A 26,146-nucleotide genomic window follows, 5' to 3' on the forward strand; every position below is an offset into this window, starting at 1 on the left:
AATGTAGTACTCATAAGTGCTACCATTACTACCAAATCCTGCACAACTCCTTTGAACACTAAGCATGAAAATTATGAGGCAGACCTACGTATTAAAATAGGTTTATACACATTAAATACAGATTTTCAGAAAGAGAGTATCTGACAGCAGTAGTAAACTCAGATCTTTGAGGAAAATATTTGGTATTTCCAGGATCAACCTAAAATAATTCCCTTTCTACCTTCAGAGTCCGATCAGCAGTAGTGAACTCTGTCTTTTTGTGGATAACCACCCATTTAAATCTTAACTTGTCAAATAGATCTTTCTGCATGAGTAGAGCTAGAGCCTTATGGTGTGATTTACTGCTGAAAATCAAGATAAACAACATTGTCAAAAAGAAGCACAATAAATAAAAAAGCATTGCTGTTTCGTTGCCTCTTTATATATAAGCCTTACTACATAGAAAGAAAATGTCTGCATGCCAGATAAAGAGTTTTAAGTTCCAACACACTTTTACTCTTCAAGACTGTGAACTCTTGGGTTTTACAGTGTTCCTAGGAAGGGCATTCCCCACTACAAGTGGGGGACATCCTGCCACCAAAAAGTGAAGAAATTACTCTCCCTTTACATATTTGCTTCTAATAAACTGCATGGATGTAACTGCAAAGGCATCTTGTGAGATGAGGGAGATACAGTAAGCTTCTGGTAATGTTTCTGCTCTTATATATACATAGAGAATGGGAGATCACTTCAGATGTATTTTATAGATGTTTGAGAGTGATGACAAGAGGCGACATCTAGAATTGCTCCTAGAAAATGTAAATCCATATCCATGTGAGATTTAGCAGGGCAGCAACAAGCTACATCATCTATAAAGGTGAAGCAATGTAGCGTTACATAAATACAACAGCACCTCTTCAGCACTGTATATCTCTTGAGTTATAGCAGATGTTCAAGGAAGAAATATTTGCACATCCTGTTAAGACACTGCCACAGGCTAAGCATTATTGCTGTCTTTGGTGAGCTGTAATCATTACCAAAGTAGCTGATGAACAATACTTAGAATTTCTAAAAGACTTAAAGTCTTTAAACAAGAGAAAGCTTAGCCTCCAAAGGGATGTTTTCTGTGAACTTTTACTTTCCCTGTGATAGGAAAATGATTAATACGGTAATGAAAATTCTACACCTATCTCAGCAGTCTAAGATCAGAGTTAAAAGATCAGGAGCAGACTTTAATCTGGACTGTGGTGTCAGCTTAAAATTGCTATGATGTCAGTAGTCTCTGATTTTTTTATTCCTCCTGTTAGGTATTTATACACATGGATGAGATACTCTTGAGCCCACTCCTGTCTAGGACAAACCTTCAAAACTCTTTCAACCTGTTCTACCATGAGACAGTCCCACCCCTTAACCATCCTTATGGCCTTTTGCTGGACTCTCTTGAGCATGTTCATGCCTCTCATACTAGGGAGCCAGAAATGGATACACTACTGACAGTGTGAGGGTCACCTGTACTGAATAAAAGGGAAGGATCACTTCCCTTTACCAACAGTGTGAGGGTCACCTGTACTGAATAAAAGGGAAGGATCACTTCCCTTTACCTGCTGGCAACACTCCTTTCTAACCCATGGGAGATTTACACGGGCAAAAAGAAAGAAATTTGGCTTAATTACGTAATTGTAACAGATTCCAAAATTTAAAACCCTGCCAGATTCACCCTAATGGAAGTACAGGACCAATTACTTCTGTTCATTCAACTGTTGCTGTAGAGTCCTCCTGTGCTAAAAGAATTCCTACCTCTCAAGAACAATAGGAAAAAGCAGATGTGTAATATTTATAGATGATGTACTAACTTACTGATTTACATGTTCTGTGAGAAAATAAATACTTCATTAAATTCTCCTTCTTTCAAAAAAACCAAAACCAAAACAACTCAAAACAAAACCATTATCAATTCAGCAAGCTCAGAAAGCCAACACTAAAAATGTTTAATGATTGCCTCCTTCTGTATCCATTCTGATAAAGGCCTCTTTTTCCTTTAACAGTGAAGACATTATCTGGTTGACTACAACTTTCCTGATTTACATTTTACAAAGTAGCAATTAAATGTTTAAATGCTGCTTCTAAGATACAAGGTAATAAATATCACAGTGTTTTTTTACCAGCACCAAAGATTTGCAAACAGAATTTTAAATTAATACTATCTTTATCTTTTACTAAAGTTTTCCAAAGCTGCTTTTCCTGGACAACAGATGTGAGGAATCTAGTTACTGTTAACTGAGGCATCTAAGGATCTAATGAAATATTTACTATTTTCACACCATTGATATTTTTGAAAAATCTACATAAGAAAGTTTGTGCATATTTTAGCTTATTAGAAATACTTGAATATGTAAACATAAAAATTTGGCATGCATTGGACAACAAGCTAATCACATTTAAACTACCTGACAATGGCTAATAATGCCTCAATTAAACTGCATAATTTCCATTCATTTCCATTGTCATATCAGCTGCCTTGGCATGGGCTTCATGCATATGTAAGTAGGGAAGTTACATATTCTCCATTTTTAAAGGACCTTAAAATCTGAGGCACTTTATACCGGTCAGCCAACATCACAAATCACTTAAAACTCAGCATAAATACAATGAAAACCTGGTATTAAAATGTCTCCTTGATCTGATCATTCCAGAAGATATCATGCACTGTTTCTCATGCTGCCTGAGCCAAAAGTCATGGGAGCTTTGATTTCATTTTCTCTTCTTCTATTATTGCTGTTGTTGTTGTTATTATTAAGCTGCTTCCAGCCCAGACAATTCTTAAGCTTTATCTTTCTTTCTTTTCATCTTTCTGTCCTCTTCACTTTAAGTTTTCCCTACACTAACAGTATTAACCTGCCAGATTAGTTACCTTTGTAAATAAATTGTGTGGGGACTAGAAGCAACAAGCTTGAATTTGCACAACACGCTAACCGCAATCACTCATGCCTAAGCATGCTCCAAGGATGCAAGTGGGCTTTTAAAAGACTCTGCTTTCAGATGATTTCTTCTTGTGGGAGCTTCTGCCACACAGGGAAGCAGATGTGAGAGCACAATGTCTGGCATATGCTTTAATATTCTCCCACTAGTTACTGGCAGCAAGAAATACTGATTTAGAAAACGGAATGCAGAAAGGGAAGGGAGAAAAATTAATCTGAATGGCCACTAGGAAACCAAACAGAAGAACCATCAAGGGACAGAGGATCAGTATGGAGCTTTGTCAGCAGGAAAGAAGAAGTGGTAAAAGACAGGGCTTCCAGTCCCCCACTTCATGTGTGGTACAGTGCCAAGAAGTTGGTAAGAGAGCACAAACAGGAGCTGAAGGGCTGAAACAAAAGGCATCAGGACAGGGAATGAACGGAGGGCTAAGCCAGACAAGACATAAGAAGGGATCATGGAGGGAGTGCCAAGAGTGCAGTTGTAAGGAACAGGAGAATGAGAAACATCTCAGGGGATCTGACAGGGGAAAAACACTTTCCCATATCCAAAACATATTGTTAAGATGTAGAATTGACTCTAACACATCAGCCTCTCAATATGACCTTGTAGCCAAATGCACTCAGGCAAAGCAAATGGTAAAAAATAATCTTGGGGGGCTCTTTATTAATCACTGATCCTTGGTATTTTCCTACTACCCGTCGTTCTACTGATCTGACTAGAAGACTGCATTATGCTCCTGAAAGTCCCAAATCCAAATGAAGATACAGTCTCTCTGTGGTTTTTAGAAAGAAAAATGTGTTTTAGGAGCTCTAGGAAATGGTTCTGAAGTCAAGTAATAAAGTTGTTTGTGCTATAATAACAAGTCTTACGAGAATCCTTTTCATGCAATAAAGATTATCTACCCTCTCTTATTATTAATCTCTCCTGATGCTGTGTTGTGTTTTTTTTGGTAACACCTTCTCCTAATACCTTCTCCACTGATATCAAATATCTTCTTAATTGCCCATATATTTTTCTCAACTATGTCATCTTTTTTGTCCTTCAGCCCTGTGCTTACATTGTATCAATATCTACTTTCTCTGTTATTCCTCTGTCTCTTGTTTCTCTTGAATGCGCTGCCAAAGTTTCCCACTTTCAATTAATCTTGATTTCCCCTTTAGACTATGCCAGAAATGACTCAGTCCCCTTCAGACCATGTTTGCCTTTACACAAAAAAATTAAACAGAGATTAAATTACATACTGTCTCACACTTTGTGCACTCATACACACAGCCTCCCTCCTCTGATTGGTATGACGTGACAGATTACAGTGCAAAAATTACAGATCGTATAGGAAAAACAAATAATTAGGAAAATCACATAGCTTTTACATTTGCAAAAACAGCTCTCTTACGCAATGGCAGATGCAAATATATTTCATTACATTGCAACTGATGAAAGTGACTAAATAGTTTAGTGGTTTTAGTTTGGGTTGGGGTTTTTTGTGGGTGGTTTTGGTTCCTTTTTTTTAAACCCATATGAAGTGGCTTGTTTTCACAGATTTACAGACATACTTAGCTTAGTGAATGTATATATAAGGAACAAGTTCTGACAGAAAATTAGTTGGCAAACAATAACTATAAGCAATGAACTAGTCAGCATTGAATCTTCATAGCTGCATAAATTCTGCAAGATAACTTGAAGAAACTGCCATTTATTTTGAAAAATGTTAAGACAAACCCCCTAACCTCCTGTCACATAATTTACAGTTCTGGGGAAAAGAAAACCAAAATTTTCTTATGTCATGCAAAAGAAAAAATAAAATCAAAAGGTCACCAAAGCAATAATTTGGTCTTCTGGATACATCATAACTAACAAGCCACCTTTGGGTTTGTTAGTAAGTAGTATTTAAGTGAAATATTCCTTCCAGAGACATATCTGGACTGTGTCATATACAACACACAGACGAACCATGTGTCCGGGAAGGAAAACTATCAGTATTCTATCTTTTTGTAATTTGTCTACCGCCTTCTTTACATATCTTTTCAAGAATGTGATTACCAAAACATTTACAGCATACCAAAAAGTGATTCTTTATTAATGACTTAAACAGAAATAAACTCCTCCTTGTATTAAAAACTCCTGTCTATAAAGCCAAATGCTCATAGGTCTTTTAACACAGGATTTCAGTTTTCATACCAAAAGTTTAAACTGAGCTGCTTGCCTTTGGTGAGTTCCACATATTCATGAAGCCACAGCTTGTTCTGTTCCATGCTGGTCCAGCTAATATGGGTTGTTGTTTTTTTCTTTTAACTTACAGGCTGGAACTACACCTTTGGGAACATTAAGGTGGACTTTATTTACACAGGCAATGTTGGCCAATTCATTCCATTTCTCCAGAGTTTTCCACTTACTTTCCATTTCAACATGAGCAAATCTCCAGTCAGCTATAAATTCTAACAAGTATACACATATTATCAAATCACTGCTATACTACTATACTCTTATTTTCTATTAACTGAATGGAAATGCTAGAGATCTTAGTAATTTAAATATTTGTTTGCTAATGATCCAATTCATAAGCAATAACACAGTACTACAGCAGACAGCTTAGCATTCTCTTTATTCCTAATAGACTATAAGAGTTCCCCATCTTCATCATGTTTTAGGCATACACAACATTAGATGCTACACAACTTCTGCTACTGTATTTGTTAGTTTTTTAGTGGGCCAGCCTAGCTTTTTTTGTAGCATTCATGGTATTTATTTCATTTTTCTCTTACAATACATGCTCTTTTCTAAACAGTTTTTAGTATTCAAACAGCTTTTTAAGAGGGAAACATAATAATTAGCACTGACTGAAAATGAGTTCCAGTAGGTAAAACCAGAGAAAGATGCCTCATTTTTAAACACTATCATGTCCGGAGTTGTATTTTTTCTCCGGTTGAAATTGAAAAAAAATCCTACTGGAAGATCTGTTCTTTCAGTTGTCAAAAAAGAATCCATACTTCCCTGTCTGGATCAGATGAAGCATGAAAACCCTGAGTGCAGATGCTAATATAAAAGGAAAGAATGTAGGAAAATTAATTGGGTAGAAATTAATGTGCTACTGTACCTGTGCACATTGCTGGACTGTGCATAAACGAATGCCTGGAAAAGTAACAGGTAAGATACTGTTCTTGCTGTCACTGGCATTCATCAGCATGACTACTAAACTACTGATGAGGGAGCCAAGAACTCTGACATCACCAGGAGATACATGACATGTGCATAGTTACAAATGATCTACCCTTTCTTAGCTTTTATAGCCCTTGGCCAGAAAATTACCAAAGAGTGAGTTTTAAGAGTGGCTATTACTGTGTACTTATTGGATTTTGTACTGCTAAAACAGCTCATCATTAATTTCCACCAATTTAAAGCACAATATACTAACAGGTAAACCTATTTCAAACCAGACTTAGAGGGAACAAAACAGCAGTGAAGTCAGTTTTCCCCTCCTTTCCTCCTCTTGGGATGCTGTGCAGTACCAAGATGCAGCAATGAGTTGGGAAATGCATCATTAACCAATCAAAAATGTTTCCTACAAGCATGGTAAACAGAAAACACAAAAACTGCACAGCAGCAAGCAACCCATAGGCCTTCATAGATACAGTCAAAACTTCAGAGAAGCCCGTTCACAAAATACTTTCAGTACTACTACAGTTCTTGCTTATTGAAGACTTCACATATTTAGGTGAGTTTTCAGGGATACCCACTGGCATACATAACATAACTTTACTCAGGCATATTCCTGAGCAGAAGAGATGCTGCCTGTCATTTTCCTGGAAAGGATTAGTTAATAGATTCTCTTAATAGAGTATCAAGTACTTAACAGCCCTTGCTCTCTGTTTTAAACAGGATTTCAGGCTGGATTTATCCATGTGAATTATATCATTATCTTCCCAGAAAGGTATCTCATTTTGATAGTGTTTATAGAGATGAAAAAGACAATCATGTGAAGAAATTGCTTTATATCTAAGACTGGCAAAGGTAAACAGAATAAATCATTAATCATTATGCTATATTGCAAATACCATACATAGCTTTGTTTGACAAAAATTAAAACAATAAGCTAGCCTTTTTATTGTATTAATAAATCATCAGCAGACAAGAACATTGTCACAATGGTTAAGTGTCCTCCTGCCACTTCCACACAACAGCTGTTGAAAGCAATATTAACTTCATTTTCCCTACTTGATGCTGTTTCTCAAGCACAACTACACACTCCATTCAACATCTGACCCTTCATCCATCTCCAGCCTTCCTTCAAGCTCTGCATTATTGCTGGCAGGAATATTTTACTAGACACTACCAGTCACACCAGGAGTTTTACTGAAGCTCCAGTCCAGGAAAAAAGGCAAACAGTCAACATTTGCAGCTGAACTTCTGTGGGGAGGAACCTAGAATCCATGGGCCCAATGTTCAGTTTTATTACAGACTTACTGTAAGTTGACAGTCAAAAGAGTTAAATTTGAATTTTTAGAGACCACAGCTGGCTATTCTTTTTTCTGGTCCATTTTCCTTCAGAAAGTGTGTTTTCAGAAGTTTTAAGGACTCTCATCTGTAAATGAGGGCCATGGGCAGGCAAAGTGCTAATTGCTGAGAAAAGGTACCATCACATTTCTCTTCACTGAAGCACCTCAAATCCAGTGATTATCTTCAGAATACTGTAAGACTTCACAAATGAACATTCATGGGACACATGTGTGATATAATTTTACAGAAAAGATTAACAGAAGGCTCATTCTGGGTCCATACACAGATAGGTTAGACACACACACGGTCACCTGCCAAGTCTGCTTGCACAGAAGGTCTGAGTGATGACTAACTCTTCTGCTGTCATCTTCCCTCTGTCTGGGTTTACATTTTATGCATTTGCAGGACAAAGCAACACTTTCTAAGCAGCTTGTGACCTACCAACCTTAGAAGATGCATTCTAGAGCCTGTGATAAAATTACAAAACCCCACAGAGCAAGCATATCACAACAAGCAATGACTTCTGAGCATCAGAAAAAAATAGGCTTGCCCACTGAAATGAACATTAAAGAAGAAATAATACAAAACCATGTAAATAAAGCCCTAATCTATATAGAAAGGCACAATTAAGTTATGCCAAACACTAACTACAAAAAGTGATGTCTTGCTTAAAATCACTCAAACTAAAATTTCAGTTAACTGCCCTGAGTTATTAAGGCTGAAAGAATCAACATTTGCCCTTTCCCAAAGACAAAGGGCAGAAAGACAAGTAAAACCCACATGTTGAAAGGATTCATCCTAATCTGGATAAAAGCTAAGTACCTGAAAGAAATTCTGCAGTCAAATAAGAGAAATCCAAGTAACACCAAGTCCTTCTCACTCTTTCAACTATACCATTTCAGCCTCTCGACAATGATCTGCATTTTATATCCAGCCTTTTCCTTCCTGGAGACAGGACACAGAAGCCCCAGAAATGTGCTTGCTTTAGGTATTTTCTCTAAATGTTAGAGGATTTTATTTCCTGCTGTTAGTATACACAGCATCTTGCTCAACTTCTAACACACACACACACACACACACACACAGAGGAGCAGAAAAGGCTTGTTGGGAACACACAGGGGGAACACCAACATCTTTAACCAAGGCTGAAAGTTCATCATGGTCATACAAACTGAAGTAAGATTTATTAAAGTTTACTATCAAAGGACTTCGTCTCCCAATTCAGACGTAAGAAGGGAAGTGGAAAGAAGTGACTAGGAGAAAAGCAGATATGTGAAGAAGTTTACTGACCCTAGAAGGTGTCCATGGCAATCAGGGCCTGCCACCATGGTGACCCACAGGGTGTCACAGACAAAGGTTGGGCTTTAGCCCTGAGGAAGGGGCAGCCTTGCTACACCAAGGGAGGAGACTCCTTCCTCAGTTGGGGAAACACAGTTAATTCTGTAACAATCAGCGGATGGGGCTCGTTCTACTTGTCTAGGAGTTGCTGTGTAACAAGGAAGTATGCCAAGTCACTCTGGAAAGACAAACTTTTTTAAGCCATAAGTGAGTAAGAAGAGGTCCCACAGCATGCAGAATCCCTGGAAGATAGTGGCATTGCTTCTTCCCCTCTTGCTGCTTGCTTCTTCTTCAAATGCCAACTCCACAAATTGAAATCATCAAATATACTCCAGAGACAGGAGGATATTACTGCTTCTTACTCCCTTTTCACTGGACATGCTTCCTGAAAAGCCAGGAAGCTTACCTTGCTGCTTTGAATCAGAAATTCATTTTCTCAGTCTTATGGTGAGACTTCCTTCTTTGGTGAAGAATATGGTGATGGCACAGGCATCATCACTAGAACTGCCTAAAAGGCAATAGCAACTTCTTTGAGGGCTGCAAGATCCAGGGAATAAATCCAGGTACTCAAGGATTCTTAACTCTCAGGGGAGATGCCAGTGTCAATCAACAGTGGATATGGCTATGATTGGGATCACCGTGAAGAGATTACTATTCCTGTAGATTTGCTTGAAAATTGACTTTATCTGTTTATTCTTAAAGAAGTTGGACAGACATTTGGCATGTAATCTAAGTATCATGCTCATTCTAGCAGTGGGTATAGTCACTGCCAGAGGCTATTGGGTGGGAGCCACAGAGAAGCAACAGCAGTTCACCAACTATAACTGTAAAAAACCACAAGATTTTGAACACCCAGCAATCAACTCTGTTATCTTTACTTGTGAAATCACAGCAACATTGCCCTTTCTTTTGCTTATGCTTTACTGCTTCTATGATAATTTCATCTGTTTAATTACAGGATTATTCTGCATATATGCATCACGTGGGCTCTACAGCTGTCTCTCTCCTTCCTGACACAAATTTTCATTTGGAAAGTATAAACTTCTTTTATAGTGTCTTCACAGAAGGTTGGAAGTAAAGGAACTGCTCCTAGCAGGGTTCAGCACCTTCACTGCAGTCTTTTGGGTGGTTTTCAGAAATGAGGAACAATGGGCTTAGATCCTGCAAGACACTCTAAGAGTCTTCATCTGACTTCATGGGCTGAAAGAAGTTCACATAGCCAATATGAAAAACTGCAGCTTGTTCCTGCTGGCACTGGTGGTCTATGGTTTCTTCCTTGTACTTAGCACTCCTTCACTAACCAGGTGTGGGGACAGCACTGTAGAAATAACAGCTTTTTTGGAGCATTTGATTCAGCACACCATGAGAAAATCCCATTTCTGCTTAAGATTCCAATGTAGTACCCTACATCAGCTTCTGACAGACCTTTTACTGTTCTAGGCCTTGAGGATATTGTCATTATTAGTCTCCTGGCAGCTTATTCTCAAGACTTTACATTTAGGCACATTCATCATGGGTCTATTTTGTAACCTCTACTGCAGCATATAGCTGTAGTGTGTTGGCAAGCCTTGTTGTTACAGCATTAACACAAAGATCCACCAGCTCTTTTCCACTCGATACCATTCTTTCTTACTGCTTGCCTGGTTGTTTCTTTTTTGCATCAGGAGTTGAGAGCATTTGGGACAGGCAATGATTTTAAAAAGCAACACTCCTGTCCTCCTTCAGAAGTCAGTATCAGCTATCCTGATGCCCAAAAAGACACAGATCCACAAGTGTGACTGAAAGAAGTAGAAGAACATATATATAAGAATATATATATATATATATATATATATATATATATGAAGCATTTATCCAAAAAGGAGCAATTAGATAATTCATGTAGGGAAAAAAATTACCAATACCAGCATACCTAGTGAAAAGAAAACTTCATGTTCCACAGAGAAAAAGCAAGCACCAAACATGACTGACCTTGAACAAATCAAAGAACTGAAAGAACTGGACACCACAGGAGATGAATGAATTACAGAGCCACATCCTGGGAAACCAACTATACAGTACAGCTGATTTCCAGGTAACAGAGAAACCCGAGACTTTTAAAGACTATGGAGAGCTGCAAACTAATAATAAAAGTGTAACTTGCGTTTTACAAAAAAAGGATGCTATTTCAAGTGCTTTATATTGTTCTAATCTCTGCATATACATTATACTCTTTCATTAAGCATTTTCATTCTGATGCTATTACATACAATAGGGTGATAAAGACATTTTATTAGTGTTGGATAAGAGGTTAAAGATAGCCATAAAGAATACAAAACACTCCAGTACAGTAAGTCTAGGGAATAACTTGGGACAAACAGAAAGGAACATACTGTTCCAAATAAAGCGTTAAATAACGCCTTGACAGACATCATTAAAAACCATAAACCACATTGATTCATAATGAAAGATAAAATTTTTATTTGTGTCAGGATGATGCATGAGAGAAAGCAAAATACTTGAGTCTTAAGTGTTGCTAGTTTTCTTTTTGGGGCCTTTTCTGGAGGGGTGCAGTTTTTGTTTAAGGTGGGGTTGTGCAGGTTTTTTGGGTTTTGTTTGTTTGTTTTTTAATTTCTAATTCAGTTTTAAACTGAAATGGGATATAGTTAGACTGGATATAAGGAAGACTTTGGTTTAGGATGAAGGTGGTTAAGACACTGGAAAAGGTTGTACAGAGAAGCTTCAGATGCCTCATCACTGGAAGTGCTCAAGGTCAGATTGGGCTCTGAGAAATCTGATCTAATGAAGATGTCCCTGCCCATGGCAGGCTGTTGGACTAGATGATCTATTAAAGACCCTTCAAACCCAAACAATTCTGTCATTCTGTAGTCCACTATTTTACCATATATTCAATATATAATTCAAATATATAATTTGGAGAAAAGCCACAGCCTCAAAGCTTAAAAATAACCAAACAAACAACTCAAAGAATCTCAAAAGCAATTACTGTGACCTCACTCCTCTGTAGGAGCTGAAATAAAGGCAGCACACTCTTAGATACCATAAAATGCACCTAGCCAGACACCAGATGGCTTGTCCATGATCAGACAGGAAAAACTTATTGTGCAGAGGATTTAAACGAGGGCCTCCCAGACTGCAGACCTACTACCCCTGCCAACAGATAAATCTCAGTGTTGCTGCTGCTTGAGAAGACTGAAACAGAATGCACAGGCAGATTTTCCACTGTGCCAAGTTTCACAGGCATATCTTGTTTTTCTTCCACTCAAAAGGCATTCTGCCATGGAAAAATGGAGAAACATGGTGATTTTCCCAAATCAAGGTAACCACCTTTTAGAGAAACCATTTTGTCCCTTAACATCAATAGAAAGGTACAGGGAAGAAAGATAACCAAGATATTCAGCTCAGATGACACAAAAATACATCCTCCTCAAACTTTAGCTTTATGTGCTTATCACTCAAGGAGGTCCAACAGAAATTCCCACTTGTAAAAGTTGAGCTGTTAAAAATTCACAAAAGAGTCATGGGTCACAAAGAAAGTGTTGTGACTCAGCACTGGACAGGATGAGTCTACAGCATTTTAAGCTAAGCTGTCAGTTGCTCAAAACAGCAGATTTTTTTGTTTGTTTTAAGAGATATATTTTGTCACCCTCATCCACTGCAGTGAATAAGAAGCAGCTTTTTGGAGAAATGGACAGCAATATACACAATCTTAATACAAAAAGCTTAAAATTTTACCATCATTAAAACCATAATCACAGTTGATTACCAGTAACATGACAAGTAAAATATAGCATGGAGACCACAGTCCTGCAACTAGCCATGCTAAAATAGTTTTTTAAATTAAAGTTTCTAAGATAAGAACTGAACAGAACAATTTTATCTAAATTAGCAGCCAGCTTTATTTAAAAACTATCATCAGTATCTAGCATTATGACTCATAATCAGATAAAATCCTACCAAATACAATTACTTTCTCTATAAAAAGGGCAAAAGCATACAGATAAACCAAGCTGACTATCAAATTCCCTAAATTCAGCCACTTGAAAATGACTGAACTTCCACACCTGATGCTGAGTAAAAATGAAGTAAAAACAGTTTTTATAATTTTCACCCAACAGCAGTAACTCCCATTGGTGACCTAAGCTGACTTTATATAATTTAAAAGTGGAAAAACAGAACTAATTCCAAGCAGCCAATTCCTTGTACTGGATCTGTTTATCAACACATCAAAAAAGACATGCAAAAATATGGAAATCAGTACGATAACCTTCTAAACCAGTATCTAGCAACTCTTACAGAAGTAGAGGCTTAAAGGAAGGGAGATGGGGACTGAAATATCAAGATGGCATGAGGAAGGATTGTGCCCAAATAAATGATAGGCATAAGCCCATGTGCAGCATGTTCACAACCTGACCAGGCAAACCATCCAAGCAATTGGCATCCAACTGGGATCAGGCTTGTCTGTCTTAGCAGTGGCTAAGGAGTGTTTCCTCACATGTCTGAATGCACTAAAAACACCCAAACAAACAAACAAACAAACCCACAAAACAAAGCACACCCCAACCTTGAGCTAAGAAATACTTTCCCTTCTTGAAAAAAGGAGAAAGAAGACCAGACTGCAAAAGACATTTCAAACAAATCTGTCTCCAACTCCAAGGAGTTCCTGCCAGAAGCAGGTGTCTCTCTCCCGGGCCCAATTACTGAAAAGCCTCAAGTTCCTCTGCTTGTCTTATCCACACTGACAAATTGCAGTGAAACATCCAACTTGGCAAATAGTAGTCTCTCAGGTACCAGAAGGAGTCCTATCTGCCACAGTGTTTTGTAGAAAATGCAGTCTGATTTATTTTTTTTTTAAATAATGAGTTCTTTTGGAAAAATAAAGATAATGCATACAAACACTTGACATAAATAATCTGTCACAAATCACAAGGCATTTAAAGTCCATTGGAGAGAATGATGCCATAAAATTATTTTTAAAAACAAGTCATCTCAGTAGCACAGGCTTAGTAAAGAGAGAGGGTAAAGGCTTTCTAAGTATGAAAGAAAAAGTGTTTTGATGAAAGTTCTTCCATCAAAGGAGCTTATTCTGACTGTACCAAGTAGTTAGAAGCAACTGAAAGGAAAAGGAATATTCAGCCTCACAAATGCAGGCAAAGTGTGTGTCTTAACAGTGTTTAGCTGCACCCGCCTCCATAATGGGGAAAAAAATGTTCTGGTTAGGATGCTTGCGCATAGGTGTGATACACAAACAATCCAGCTACTGATGAATTATCTTTGCTCTTTCTCTGAGGTTTTTTGAAGTCATGGTATGTCTCCAAGGAGCATGCTCCAGTTTAATTCATCCAGAGACAGGATCAACAACAGCTGAAAAGATGATTTAGCACTGCTCTACTCAATGCTTGATGACTTCAATTATCACATATGTGATCTGAGCTCCATCCAAGCAACAGGAATACAGATCTTTGGAAAGGAAGTATCCTTCAATATGTTACTGAGGTCACTTGCTATACGGTAGAAACTGCTGTTTGTACTGTAGACTACTCCTACACAGTTTCAGCTTAGCTATTTCAGCTGTGCAAGTTGAAAAACACATGCATCTCAGACTCTCCCCAAGAAACTTCTTTGCTACTGAAATAAAAAGAAGCAGTTTTCCTTGCCTATGTCTGACAGCAAAGAAAGCTTCTGTTTTGGTGGCCTTTGAGAGAAAACAAGTAGGCTAACAATGCTGTGCTGCTTCTTTCCTTTGGGCCTCTTATAACAGACCACATAAATCAGTGCAGCAGAAAGGACTGCTTGCAGCTCTCCCCTTTGCAAATGAGGGGCTTGGAGAGTGTGGACAGTTAAGAAAGGTGAGACAGTAATATCTGTTGAAAAAGTAATTAGCAATTTTTTTTTTCAAGATATAAACTGAATTTGTGCATTTCCACTAAGCTCTTCATCCAAAGAGAAGACACTCCTACAAAAGAAAATTCACAGATCCCAGGATGATGCTAAAGACCTAAAAAGCAACAAATACGAGGTTTCTCTTTGTAGCTTTTTAAGGCTGTGTACTTAAAATTCCAGGTAACTTGGTAAGTATGGCACTCCTCTAAGCAAAGCAGGAAGATATATTAGAACATCTGAAAATGTATCAAATCTTAAGCCATGAAATATGTGTGGAAACCTAATATTTTAGGTAGTTAGAGATAACAAATCAAAGACATAGGCAACAGGTAGACTGGTAAAACGTAACAGCTATGACTTAATCCACAGGTTGGGTCACCTTCCAGCCTTATTAAATAAATTAGTTAGAGTAATGAAGGATAAGGTCACAGCAATACTACTGCTAGTCCAAAGTGGTCCATGGTTACAAGTCTTTGGGTACATACATCCTTTCAATCTCAGCATGCCTTTGCATAAGCACTCAGAACTGTAAGTCTTTAATAATTTTAACAGAAGTTTTAAAAGCAGGATGAAAGTGGCTTGATATTTCTCAGCTTGTCACAAAGAAAAAGATAAGAAGATTGTGTTGGGCTTTTGTGAAGCAAATCTACAGTCTTGTAGAACAAGTGACAGAACTCATTTCTACCTTCATGAAGTTACAGACTATAAAAACAACTCATTGCTGGCGTGAGACATTTGTGACCTGACATTTCAGGCTGACGTTTGCTTCAGTGGGGATCTTTTGAAAACATCTTGATAAAAGCATCATTTCAAAGCTCTAACAAAAGGTCCTAAATGGATGAGAGCTGTGCATAAACAAGCTTTAAAGGTTCTGTATTCTAAGAATTTGGTCACTTTGGACAACTTACTGACGTAAAATTAGTTTGCAAAAACTGAAAAAACACAATACCAGAAAATTCTTCACATGCAACATTTGCTAGATACATATTTCATTTCAGAGACACCTGTAAGTCTCCTTACCTCTTGTCCTGAAAGGTAGTACGCTGCTAGAAGACCACCAATGAAGCGAATATTCACCTCAAAAACAGAAACTTCAGAATTCTGGAACAGGAAAAAATGAGTAAATAATTAACCAACTCCTTAGTCAAAGGAGAAAAAAAATTATCAAGGCAGAAGCAATTACATACCCTAAACCAATATGCATGCAAGGGTTTGTATTATTTCAGTATCTAGATCCATTATTTTTAAAAATAGTATCAGTTTTTTTCCTGCTCTCTGACCATATTATTATCAGCAAAAAGTGCAATTAAAGATGTTTTGGGATTGTGGGAATGGCAGCAAGGACTGTAGATTTCCATAATACAGCATCTTTTCTCTTAGGACCAATGTAACACCTAATCCTCCAGGTTCACAGGATAAAGGAAAACAATAGAGAACTTCTATTGTAGGCTTTCTCAAACCTGAGTTACCAATGTTCATTCTCAAATTCAGAGCTCTCTTTTATCATAGTCTCTATCTAGAAACAGCCTTTATGTGTTTAATTTTTTTACATCAAGTATTACACTTTACATCAAGTAAAACACTGAGAAACTTTCAACAGGATAAATGATTTTACTGCTTTCCTCCATATTAATATCCTTGGGCTAAATTCACCAGTACCTTTTGACTCATTTAACCTACTGAAATATTAAGAGCAACTGGCCAGTTTAGCATCTTTCTACCTCCCTCTCTGCCCCATTCACTCCTTTGCCCACATACTCCCAATCTGTCTCCCCCATAAACTTCTATTCATTCAGCCCACTAGACACAGAAATGTAGTCTTCACTAACAGGCTTGGAGATCAGGGTGCTTTCCTTTTATGCAGAAAAATTACTAGAATATACACTGTTCAAGTTGACTCACCACTTAGCACACAGTTGGAACTATATTTATAGGTTTATCTTTCCTTTTGTGCTGTTTCTATGGTACCTATGGCTGTATCATGCATTTTGCTGGTATAAATGCATTTATAAAATAAATGTATTTTATATGTATATTACTTATTTCAAAGAGTATACAAACACTGTAAAGATTTTCTCAAAAAGTAATGATGATTAGAAGGATGAAGTTTGAAATAGTTCCAAATAGAGGTTTCAAAAAAAAAAATAAAAATTTATTCACATAGAGGTGATACAAGAAAAATATCAACAATGCAGCATATGATTCCACTCAACACCTATTAAAGTCATGAATCACACAAGCAATGGTGAAAACAATGATTTTTGTTTCCCAGTAAAAGAATCCAAGAACAACAAATTTATGACAAACCAGATAAGGAAATTACTCAAGTCTGGTATACATAAGACAAGTCATTAACCTTCAAAAATATTTATGGACACAGGAAGCTGTAACTGAACAACAGTGGGTCACGTAAATTTTTTTCACCCTAGTTCTAGATTAATTCTGCGAATTTATATTCAGATTGCCTCAGATCAGACAAAAGTTATGGATGTAATTTAGTCCACCCTCATAACGTCTACACTGTTTCTTATATATTTATGGTCTTCAGTTTTAGACTGAATAATTACCTGGCACTAACTGAAAAAAATCAAAGAGTAGAATTTCTTTAATCTTTGCCAGACAGACAGTGTATAAAACAAGAGGAAAAAACCCCAAACAAATCCTTTCTGAAATGCAGAATATAACACAAAACTAGCAATAATAATGTGCTCGATTCTGACTGTATACCTACTTTTCATTTCGTCCATGAAAAATATTTTTGGAACTGTAGGGCAAGGCCAAGGACTGAAATACAAATTCTGCCCTGGAGTCTATGACACATTCCCAAAACAGGTAGTAAGAATGCTAATAAACAAGGATGAAACAGAGCAATTTCTTCTATTTCATACTTCTAAACTTTGCAGACACAGAGCATGCCTAGATGTCAGCTAGGAAATTTTTCTGATCACCTACAGGTAAAGTTCTGAATCTAATAAGAAGACACACTTCATCCAATTGGTGGCCACTCGAGTGGTGTCCCCCAGGGACCAGTGCTGGGCCCAGTTCTGTTTAATATCTTCATTGATGATTTAGATGAGGGGACTGAGTCCACCATTAGCAAATTCACAGATGACACCGAGCTGGGGGGGAGTGTGGATCAGCTGGAAGGCAGGAGGGCTCTGCAGAGGGACCTGGACAGACTGGAGAGTTGGGCTGATTCCAACGGGATGAGGTTCAACAAGGCCAAGTGCCGGGTCCTGCACTTTGGCCACAACAACCCCATGGGGAGCTCCAGGCTGGGCACAGAGTGGCTGAGAGCAGCCAGGCAGAAAGGGACCTGGGAGTCTGGATTGACAGGAAGCTGAACATGAGCCAGCAGTGTGCCCAGGTAGCCAAGAAGGCCAATGGCATCCTGGCCTGTATCAGGAGCAGCGTGGCCAGCAGGTCCAGGGAAGGGATTCTGCCCCTCTACTCAGCCTTGGTGAGGCCACACCTCGAGTCCTGTGTCCAGTTCTGGGCCCCTCAGTTCAGGAAGGAGATTGAGGTGCTGGAGCAGGTCCAAAGGAGGGCAACTAGGCTGGCGAAGGGACTCGAGCACAGATCCTATGAGGTGAGGCTGAGGGAGCTGGGGGTGTTCTGTCTAGAGAAGAGGAGGCTCAGAGGAGACCTCATCACTCTCTACAGCCCCCTGAAAGGACAGGGTAGCCAGGCAGGGGTTGGTCTCTTCTCTCAGGCAGCCATCAGTAGGACAAGAGGGCATGGACTTAAGCTCTGCCAGGGGAGGTTTAGGTTGGATATTAGGAAAAAATTCTTTACAGTGAGGGTGATCAGGCATTGGAATGGGCTGCCCAGGGAGGTGGTGGATTCTCCATCCCTGGAGGTTTTTAAAGAGACTGATGTGAAACTCAGTGCCATGGTCTGGTAACCACAGTGGCAGTGGATGAAAGGTGAGACTTGATCTCAGAGGTCCTTACCAACTCAGATGATTCTGTCATTCTGTGTGATTCTGTGACACAAGTAGCATTCTTAATGTTAAAACATCTTAATAACATGGGAGAAAATTGTATTGTTATGTACTTTATTTGCACACCATGTTTTTGGGAAAATTGTCTTTCACAGCTCAGTTATTTCCAGCTACTCTATGACTGTGTGGCCTCAACTCTCTGCATTTGTTTCTGAGGCCCTGTTGGGTCTCACTGACTATTTTCCTTTCTTCCATGATCCAGTTATGATCTGTACTTTGAAAACATAACATATAGGTGTATCTTATAATTGAAGAGTGGAAGGGTTGTTTTGTTTTTTTCAAAATACATAAAAGTTACAAACAGAGAATTTCAGTAAAGCTTACATCTGAACTTCTAATACTTGAATTCTAAGTTTTTCCAAGTTCCAGATGAAAGACCTCTTGTGTCTTGCAGTGAGAGGAACACTATGAAAAGGACTATAGAAATATTGGGGTAAGTTATACTCACCACACTGAAATCAAGATTTTTGTCAATCCATTCTTGTCCTTCTCTGAATTCATCGTGAAGCCCCATGATATAAAGAGTATCCAATGCATCTACTATGGTAGCACCCATTTGTGAGTTTCCTGCACACAAAAAAGAAGGATTTCTATTGCAAGTGTTTATTTCATTATTTTATTACTTCTCTTAAACATCATAAGCATAAGAAAATAACCCAACCAGTAGCAAAGCAATGCTATTACAAAGAAGACAGTGTGAAGAATAAGAGGATCACATCTGTGTTTCAAAACAGTCTTCTGGCATAGTGTGGCTTCTGAGGAGAAAAGACAACTAAAAAAGTCTTCTCATCTGCTTTCCTAACCTGAACATAATAAGCAACTGTACCTTAACATACACACACACAAAATAATTAAGGAAGAAAGACATTTGGTTTCAAAAAGCTATTAGAAATTCTAGGCCAGAACTATTAAAAAAACATATGCAAGATAAAGCAATTGGTATTTGCAGTGATGACTTGCATTTCCCAGCATTTCCTATTAAAACATTCAAAGGTCTGTGATTTTGGAAGCTACCTAAGTCAGTGAAAGCATGGACTGATGAGCACGGATGCCCTGGCTTGGCTTGACTGATAAAGCTGCAGCCTCAAGATGTTTAGGTCACCACCTGCACGGACCTACACCATGAGATGCTTATGGATTCTGCTATTGCCATCAACTAAAGCAGAACATTTAAGACAAATAAAAATCAGTCCTCTACTTTAAGAAACCATTTACTTGAAGCAATAGCTATTTAGAGTTGATTGGTGAGTGACTCTTGGGTCTGTACAAGGGACACAGGATGAACTGGTCATGAGCCAGTGACCACACTTAGTCTTGACCTGAACTGTTGCCCTTTATTAGGCAGAGATCTTTGTTTCTACCGGAAAGCAAGAATCAGCAGGGGTTTATTTATTTAATCAATTATACAGACCTTTCCATGCAGTAAGAAAGTAGCCAAATTTCACTGTTCACAACAGTATTATACAAAACAGTACAACAACTATACAGTTAGCAATTTAAGGACAGTAGTCCCCTAACAAGTTATGTCTTTTTTTTTTTTTTCCATTATCCATAATATAATTTTTACAGGGTTAGAGTTTGCTGGTTCCTGCTTGGTTGTTTCTATTTATTTGTTTTTGGTTTGTATATGCTTAGAGATTATTTTTCCCCACAAGTACAACAATAACTGAGTAAAGCCATTAACACTACTGTATTTCTTTCACACACCTAAGTGACTGATACTTACATGCAAGCTTAATTCCATTTTCAGAGATTTCTTTCTGCAAATGATAAAAATTAAACAACATTCTCTGACAATGCAACCACCAACTAATTTCTTCAGAAATAGCTATGCATCTGTTTTAATTAACTTAGACTTGATACGGAAAGCCTGAAGTCAGTGGCATTTGTTAAGCACATTCAAGTACAGATGGGGACATTCTATCTTTCATAAGATTAATTAAAAGACATTCTTTGGCAAACTGGCCACCAGGCATACCTATAACTCTCAGGAATTGAATTCATCATGGTGTGCAACTGTAAAGTTTAGCAACAGCCAAGTTAAAAATTCTACTGCTTATACTAAGGTAGAGATCACTTTAAGTAGAGATACAGCCTGCGTTTAACTTTGTATCTTTTCATAAGCATAATATGACAGTTACCTAAATTAACACTTCAAAAATATGCAAATCAGACCAGGACACAAGGACTAACTTCAGTATTAGCTGACAAGGTATTTCTGATGTAAAGTTGGAATGTGTTATACTGCTACAGCACTCAAAGTCATTTCCATTTCTTTATTTAAACCATGTTCATAACACTTTCAAAAACACCGGGTGTTTGAACAAATAGGGACACATGGTCTTGGGAAATCCTGAAAGCTGCTCAGGTAATAGTTTCAAAAAACAAAAACCTTCCAGCTAGTGATAACCACATCAGTAAGCTCTCATATTCTATAACAGGGTCAAGAGAATACATCGTGTATGGGGACGGACTGGTCTGTCATCATCGTCCCCTATCTCAGAAAAAAAGCTCAAACATCACTGAACAATCACCCACAGTTTTCTAGATGTCACAAGTACATCCAAGTGTCCACAAAGGGAGACAGCAATATGTTGAGCATGAGAACATCTACTTCCCAGTGCTGCGAAAACTGTCTTCAAAAATATTTGTCTGTTTTCAGCAATCTTTTTAATGAAGTTCTCTGTGCAGAATCATGAAAAAAGGACCATGGGAATGCAAAAGCCCATGATTATTTTTGCCATCTCACAAATCCAATAGATGCATCCAAACTGAAAGTGGAAAGGCCAGAACTGCTGGAATAGAGCTTTCTCCAGAACTGGACCAAAAGTTTCCATAGTGTCCTAACATATCCCATAGTGACTGAACAATGCATCTTCATCAAATACAGAAAAGACATTTGCTTTTGCCCTCACTGTTAAAAGTGAGCCCTCAGCCTCATATACAGAACCACCAGCAGTCCTCCATGCACCCATCAGGATTCAATGACAACCTTTTAAATGCAAGATCCTCCAGCACTGTTTACAGTCACAGAAATAAATGCTGATCCAACAGAGCAAACCAGACTTTTGCTCAGCATCTTTTGCCCCTAAAATCAATTAAAGGTGTACATTCATACTCTCAGCTTTTGTCTGGGCCACACTCCAATAGTTTTTTCAAGCCCTCCCTCCTGCTGCCTTTTTTGCTCCTTTTTAATCTTTTATGTTTCTCTTTCCTAGACACACAAACATCCAACAAAGCATCACTGAGCAAAGTTCCTTTTTCTCACACATGCCCCTCCCAGAGCAGTGAGATGCCTTTTTCTGCCTGTTTCTGAGATGCAGATCTGTATAGTTAGAGTTCTTAGACTCTAAGTGAGAGCTCAACTACTTCTTCTTTTCTCTATATAAGTAAGCTATTTCAACCACTTTTGGATTATTTTGCCTAACTAATCCTAACCATGCACCAGCACTTCTTCCTTGAGGAAGACTCAGACCAGTCTTGGATTTTAAACCTTTTTTGCTGAAAGCATTTCCAAAGGGTCAAGAGATGGCAAATCAATCTTTTGCAACAGATTGTCTACCCAGTCTTTTTCCTTCAGTATCAATCAGGCAGCACAAAGCAATTCCCTCCTCCCAAGCACTGGGGGTAGAAGAGCCCAAAACACAGAGTTCATACCCAGAAGTCTTGTGCCTACAGGAGCAAAGGCCAGATTGTACGTAAGGTAACACAGAGAGCTGCCCCCTTTTGCAAGACAGCTACAACTTAAAACCATTTGTGGGCTACCCTAGGTTGGGTTAGAGATTAAAATTAATTAATGGCTCTGAGCTTCTTTCTTGGCAGATCATGTGAAGGGGATTGCTTCTTAACTTGTTTCTAAATAACAGCTTCCATCAGATTCTTCTGTACCTGCTGAGGTTCACAACCTACCAGGAAAAGGCAATGATGTTGTCATAGCTGTGTCTTACTCCATCTGAAAATGCACTGCACTACCAGCAATGCAGCACCTGAAATCTGAAGCAGGAGGCAACAGCAAATGTTCAAAGATCACTGGCCTGTATTAGTCACACATGGTGCTATAGGGAAAACAGAATACAATGGACAGGCAGCTGTACTTGCCCCTCCTGATGCTGACACAAACCATTCAGTCTGAAGTCACAAAGAAAGAGGTAATTTTCCATTCATAATAGAGTATATATTTTTCTTCTTTCACACCATGGTAAGATCCATAAATAAAAGGACATGAGGAGAGTCTTCATGGATTTAAATTGCAGAATAAGTAATTTGAAAAGTAATAAAGTAACTAAACAATGAGATGATAGTTTGTAAGAGTATACGCTCCTTACTACTACCTCTACTAGTCTGATCTATTATGGCACAGGATACAGAAAGAGCAGATGTCTCATTGTGGTGATAGAGGCTATAAAAAATTAAATTATAATAGAAAATAACACTTTTCCTAGCTGAAGGCAGTTCTCCCAGGGTCTGTGCCTCTATTAAATACAAAGACTCAGTTGGTCATGTTGCATAAGATAATACACTGATTTCAAAAGGGCTCAGTTTTACAAATGTCAGATTAGGGCATTTTGTCTCCCTATAATTATAGTTCTATTTGACTGAGCTCCAAATTTAATGAAGTTTGCCTAATGAATGCAATGCTCATTCTTCTAAATAAAACAGAACATCTATCATGAGCTGATTGAAGGAATTTAGAAATTTGGCTGAACTATTAACAAAATCATATTAAGTCTTATTAAAGAAAAGTATTATCTCAAAAGACCACAAAATAGTAATTCGGATTTATATCTACATAGACATCAGTTTCCTGAGATTAGACAAATAACTCCTCCACTTGATAGCATGTAAATCTACAATCTGAAATATGTAGCAAGTCATATGACTAAGTGTAAAGAGCAGGGCCATTAAAAGAAAAATAGCCTTCCTATCTAAAATTCTTGCAGTATGTTAAAGCACTAGATGAAGAATTGGTTTATTTATACCATTTTAAAGTCTCACAAGAGACTATCAAAGTACAGGGAGACAGATTGATATCATGTGTTCCATGACAAAAGGAATAGGAAGAAAATAAATGGCCCATTTTCATTATACCACAAGGATAAGTAAGGAGATTTAGAGAGTCTGATATCAGCTACAAGGCTGCTTAGTGTATTTATGATGTGGAAGCACAAGAGACAATGAGCAGTGAGGTACAAGAGGAAATATATTAACTAGCATAGATCAATGATCAGAAAAGACCATGAAAATTTGAGACCCAGCCACATTATGTAAATAAGAAACAAGATGACAAACTCAGTGCATGACTTCAGTTCTCTGGCATAGAGTTGAGAAGTAATCATCAAATGGGTGCTTCACAGAAACTTCGATTATTTGACGTGTCACCTGTACCTACTCCAACTGGCATATACCAGAGAAATCCCATCATTTTTGAAAAAATCCTCCATAGGGACTGTCATTAGCCCAAGCTGAGGGCAGAGCAAATAAACTGGGACTGGCGGGGATGGATGGAGCTGTGCTTGTATGATGGTGTGGTTTGGATTTGTGCCTAAAACGTCACTGTTAACACACTACAGTATTGGCTCTTGCTTGGCAGCGCTTGCGCAGTGTCAAGGCTGTAAACGTTGTCTTTGCTTATTAAACTACTTTTATCTGAACCCCTGGGTTTTCTTGCTTTTGCCCTTCCTAGTCTCTTCCCCACCTGGCTGGGTGGGAGGTGGGAAGTGAGCAAGAGGCTGCATGGTGCTAAGATGCTGGCTGGGGCCAGCAATAGGAGATCATACTCAAGAAAAAACAAAGCTTTAATTCCTATGGCTAGCATATTTCAAATAACTAAAACCATAGATAATTTTTCATTCCCCTTTTACCCTCTGTCTGCAACTATTGTGTTACAAGTGTGTTACTGTCCTAAAACACACTTGGCATCTCTCCAGAGACCAGTTGGGCAAGTAACCAATCTGAAGCAAATGCAGATCAAATGGATTTCTCATTACCAAAATGCATGCTAGGCCAGCGTAGGGCCACAACTAAGTCAAAGAAACAAACCTAAGTGGAGAAATTGCCATAAAGCCATTCTGTATCTGAGGATAGTCAGGCACAATAGGCCTAATAGGTGGATGTAATAATTCTTACCCTCTCACCTTATTAAATTACTGAGAAGGAAATCTTGAATTATTAAGCAGAAATTATAGCAGATCACCGACCCAGAAGTAGGATGCTCATCAGTTTTCCTTTACAGTTAAGATACAGTTTTGGTTCTGAAACCAGTGGGAAAAACCCATACCAGAAATCTAAAAGAAATTCTTATTCTTATTTACAAGGACAGCCTGCAGATATCACCACAAGCTATGCTTCGATGGAAGCTAAAAGAATCTGTGAGACTGCTAAAGAAAAAAAAACAACAACAATTGTATATGGTAAAAGCATTTGGGGGTGTTACAGAAGAAAACCGTTTCTGTATAATACAAAAAACAAGTACCTCCATGTCAAGGTATCCCTGCTGTAAAAAGAAGTGATTTTACACCCCAGAAAGCTAACTTTTCTTCCTTATAAGCATTATAAACCTGGAATCTATAGGCAGTTAAATGTAGAGATTAGAGATCTAGATACAAGGCCAGGGCTGTCATCCTCAGAACAGCAGAGCCAATGGGATGATCCTGGTGATGGAAAGAAACAGAAGATACAAGCAGACCTTGAGTGCCAGAAATAGTACTGGTCTCATAGCCACCCATAACCAGTTCTTGTTTCTTTCAGGGCCTTTGAAAGACAATTTACTGGAAGCAGAACCCACTCCTGCTGGTACAGAATGTCTTTGATTACTGCTGTGTTTAACTGAGGCAAGGGGCAGGATCAATATGCAAAAGGAATCTACGAGGACCAAAGTCTCAAAAAATAATTTAACTTGATACCTAAGTTAAATTTCCGCTCTGGCAGCTGACCTGAACTTTGGAGTGGTCCAGTGCTACTGTCAGAAAAGCCCAACAAACAGGACATGCCTAAGCACAGCACAGAAGCTCATTATTCCATCATAGTGATTCCAGAAACAAAAAAATGGACACATAAAGCTTCCTCAAGGAGGTACACACTTTGAGCCTTATTTTTGACTTTGTTATTTTTCACATTTTAATCCCTAGCAGTGGAGAAAAAATGTCTCCCTGATTAATGCAGCCTGACATTAAATAGTTATTACAGCCTTTAAAAAAAAAATAAATATTCTTGTTACTGATATTCCAGCCCGGTCTGCTTCAGAATAGCTGAAAAAAGAGAGAAGACTGTACTGAGAAAGACTGTACTGATCTAAGGTAAATAGAGCAATTTCTACTCAAAAAGAGTCAAAGAATTCAAGCTTCCAGACTTCAGCAACAGAAAAGCAACTGGTAAAAATATCAAACATGAAAATTTAAAGCAAACAATTATCAGCCCAGTTTTCTCTATCTCTAATGAGGCTCTGGCAATAAAGCTGCCACTACTGAAGCA

At 38.2% G+C, this 26,146-nt stretch overlaps 1 protein-coding gene across 4 annotated transcripts in view; it reads right to left on the bottom strand.

Moving 5' to 3' along the window:
- MAN1A2 (mannosidase alpha class 1A member 2) overlaps positions 1-26,146 on the bottom strand; it is a 140,149-nt gene that overhangs the window by 54,101 nt on the left and 59,902 nt on the right. For all 4 annotated transcript variants that reach the window (XR_011729335.1, XM_071761463.1, XM_071761482.1 and 1 more), the window contains exons 4-5: positions 19,125-19,243; positions 15,694-15,774 (exon numbers count right to left, since the gene is read on the bottom strand). Coding sequence is in view for 3 of the 4 variants with exons in the window: in XM_071761463.1 (XP_071617564.1) it covers positions 15,694-15,774; positions 19,125-19,243 (200 nt within the window). In the remaining variant the exon portion in view is untranslated. The remainder of the gene's footprint in view (positions 1-15,693; positions 15,775-19,124; positions 19,244-26,146) is intronic.

The sequence above is a fragment of the Heliangelus exortis genome, chromosome 1, assembly GCF_036169615.1.
Source record: "Heliangelus exortis chromosome 1, bHelExo1.hap1, whole genome shotgun sequence".
Taxonomy (NCBI): Eukaryota; Metazoa; Chordata; class Aves; order Apodiformes; family Trochilidae; genus Heliangelus; species Heliangelus exortis.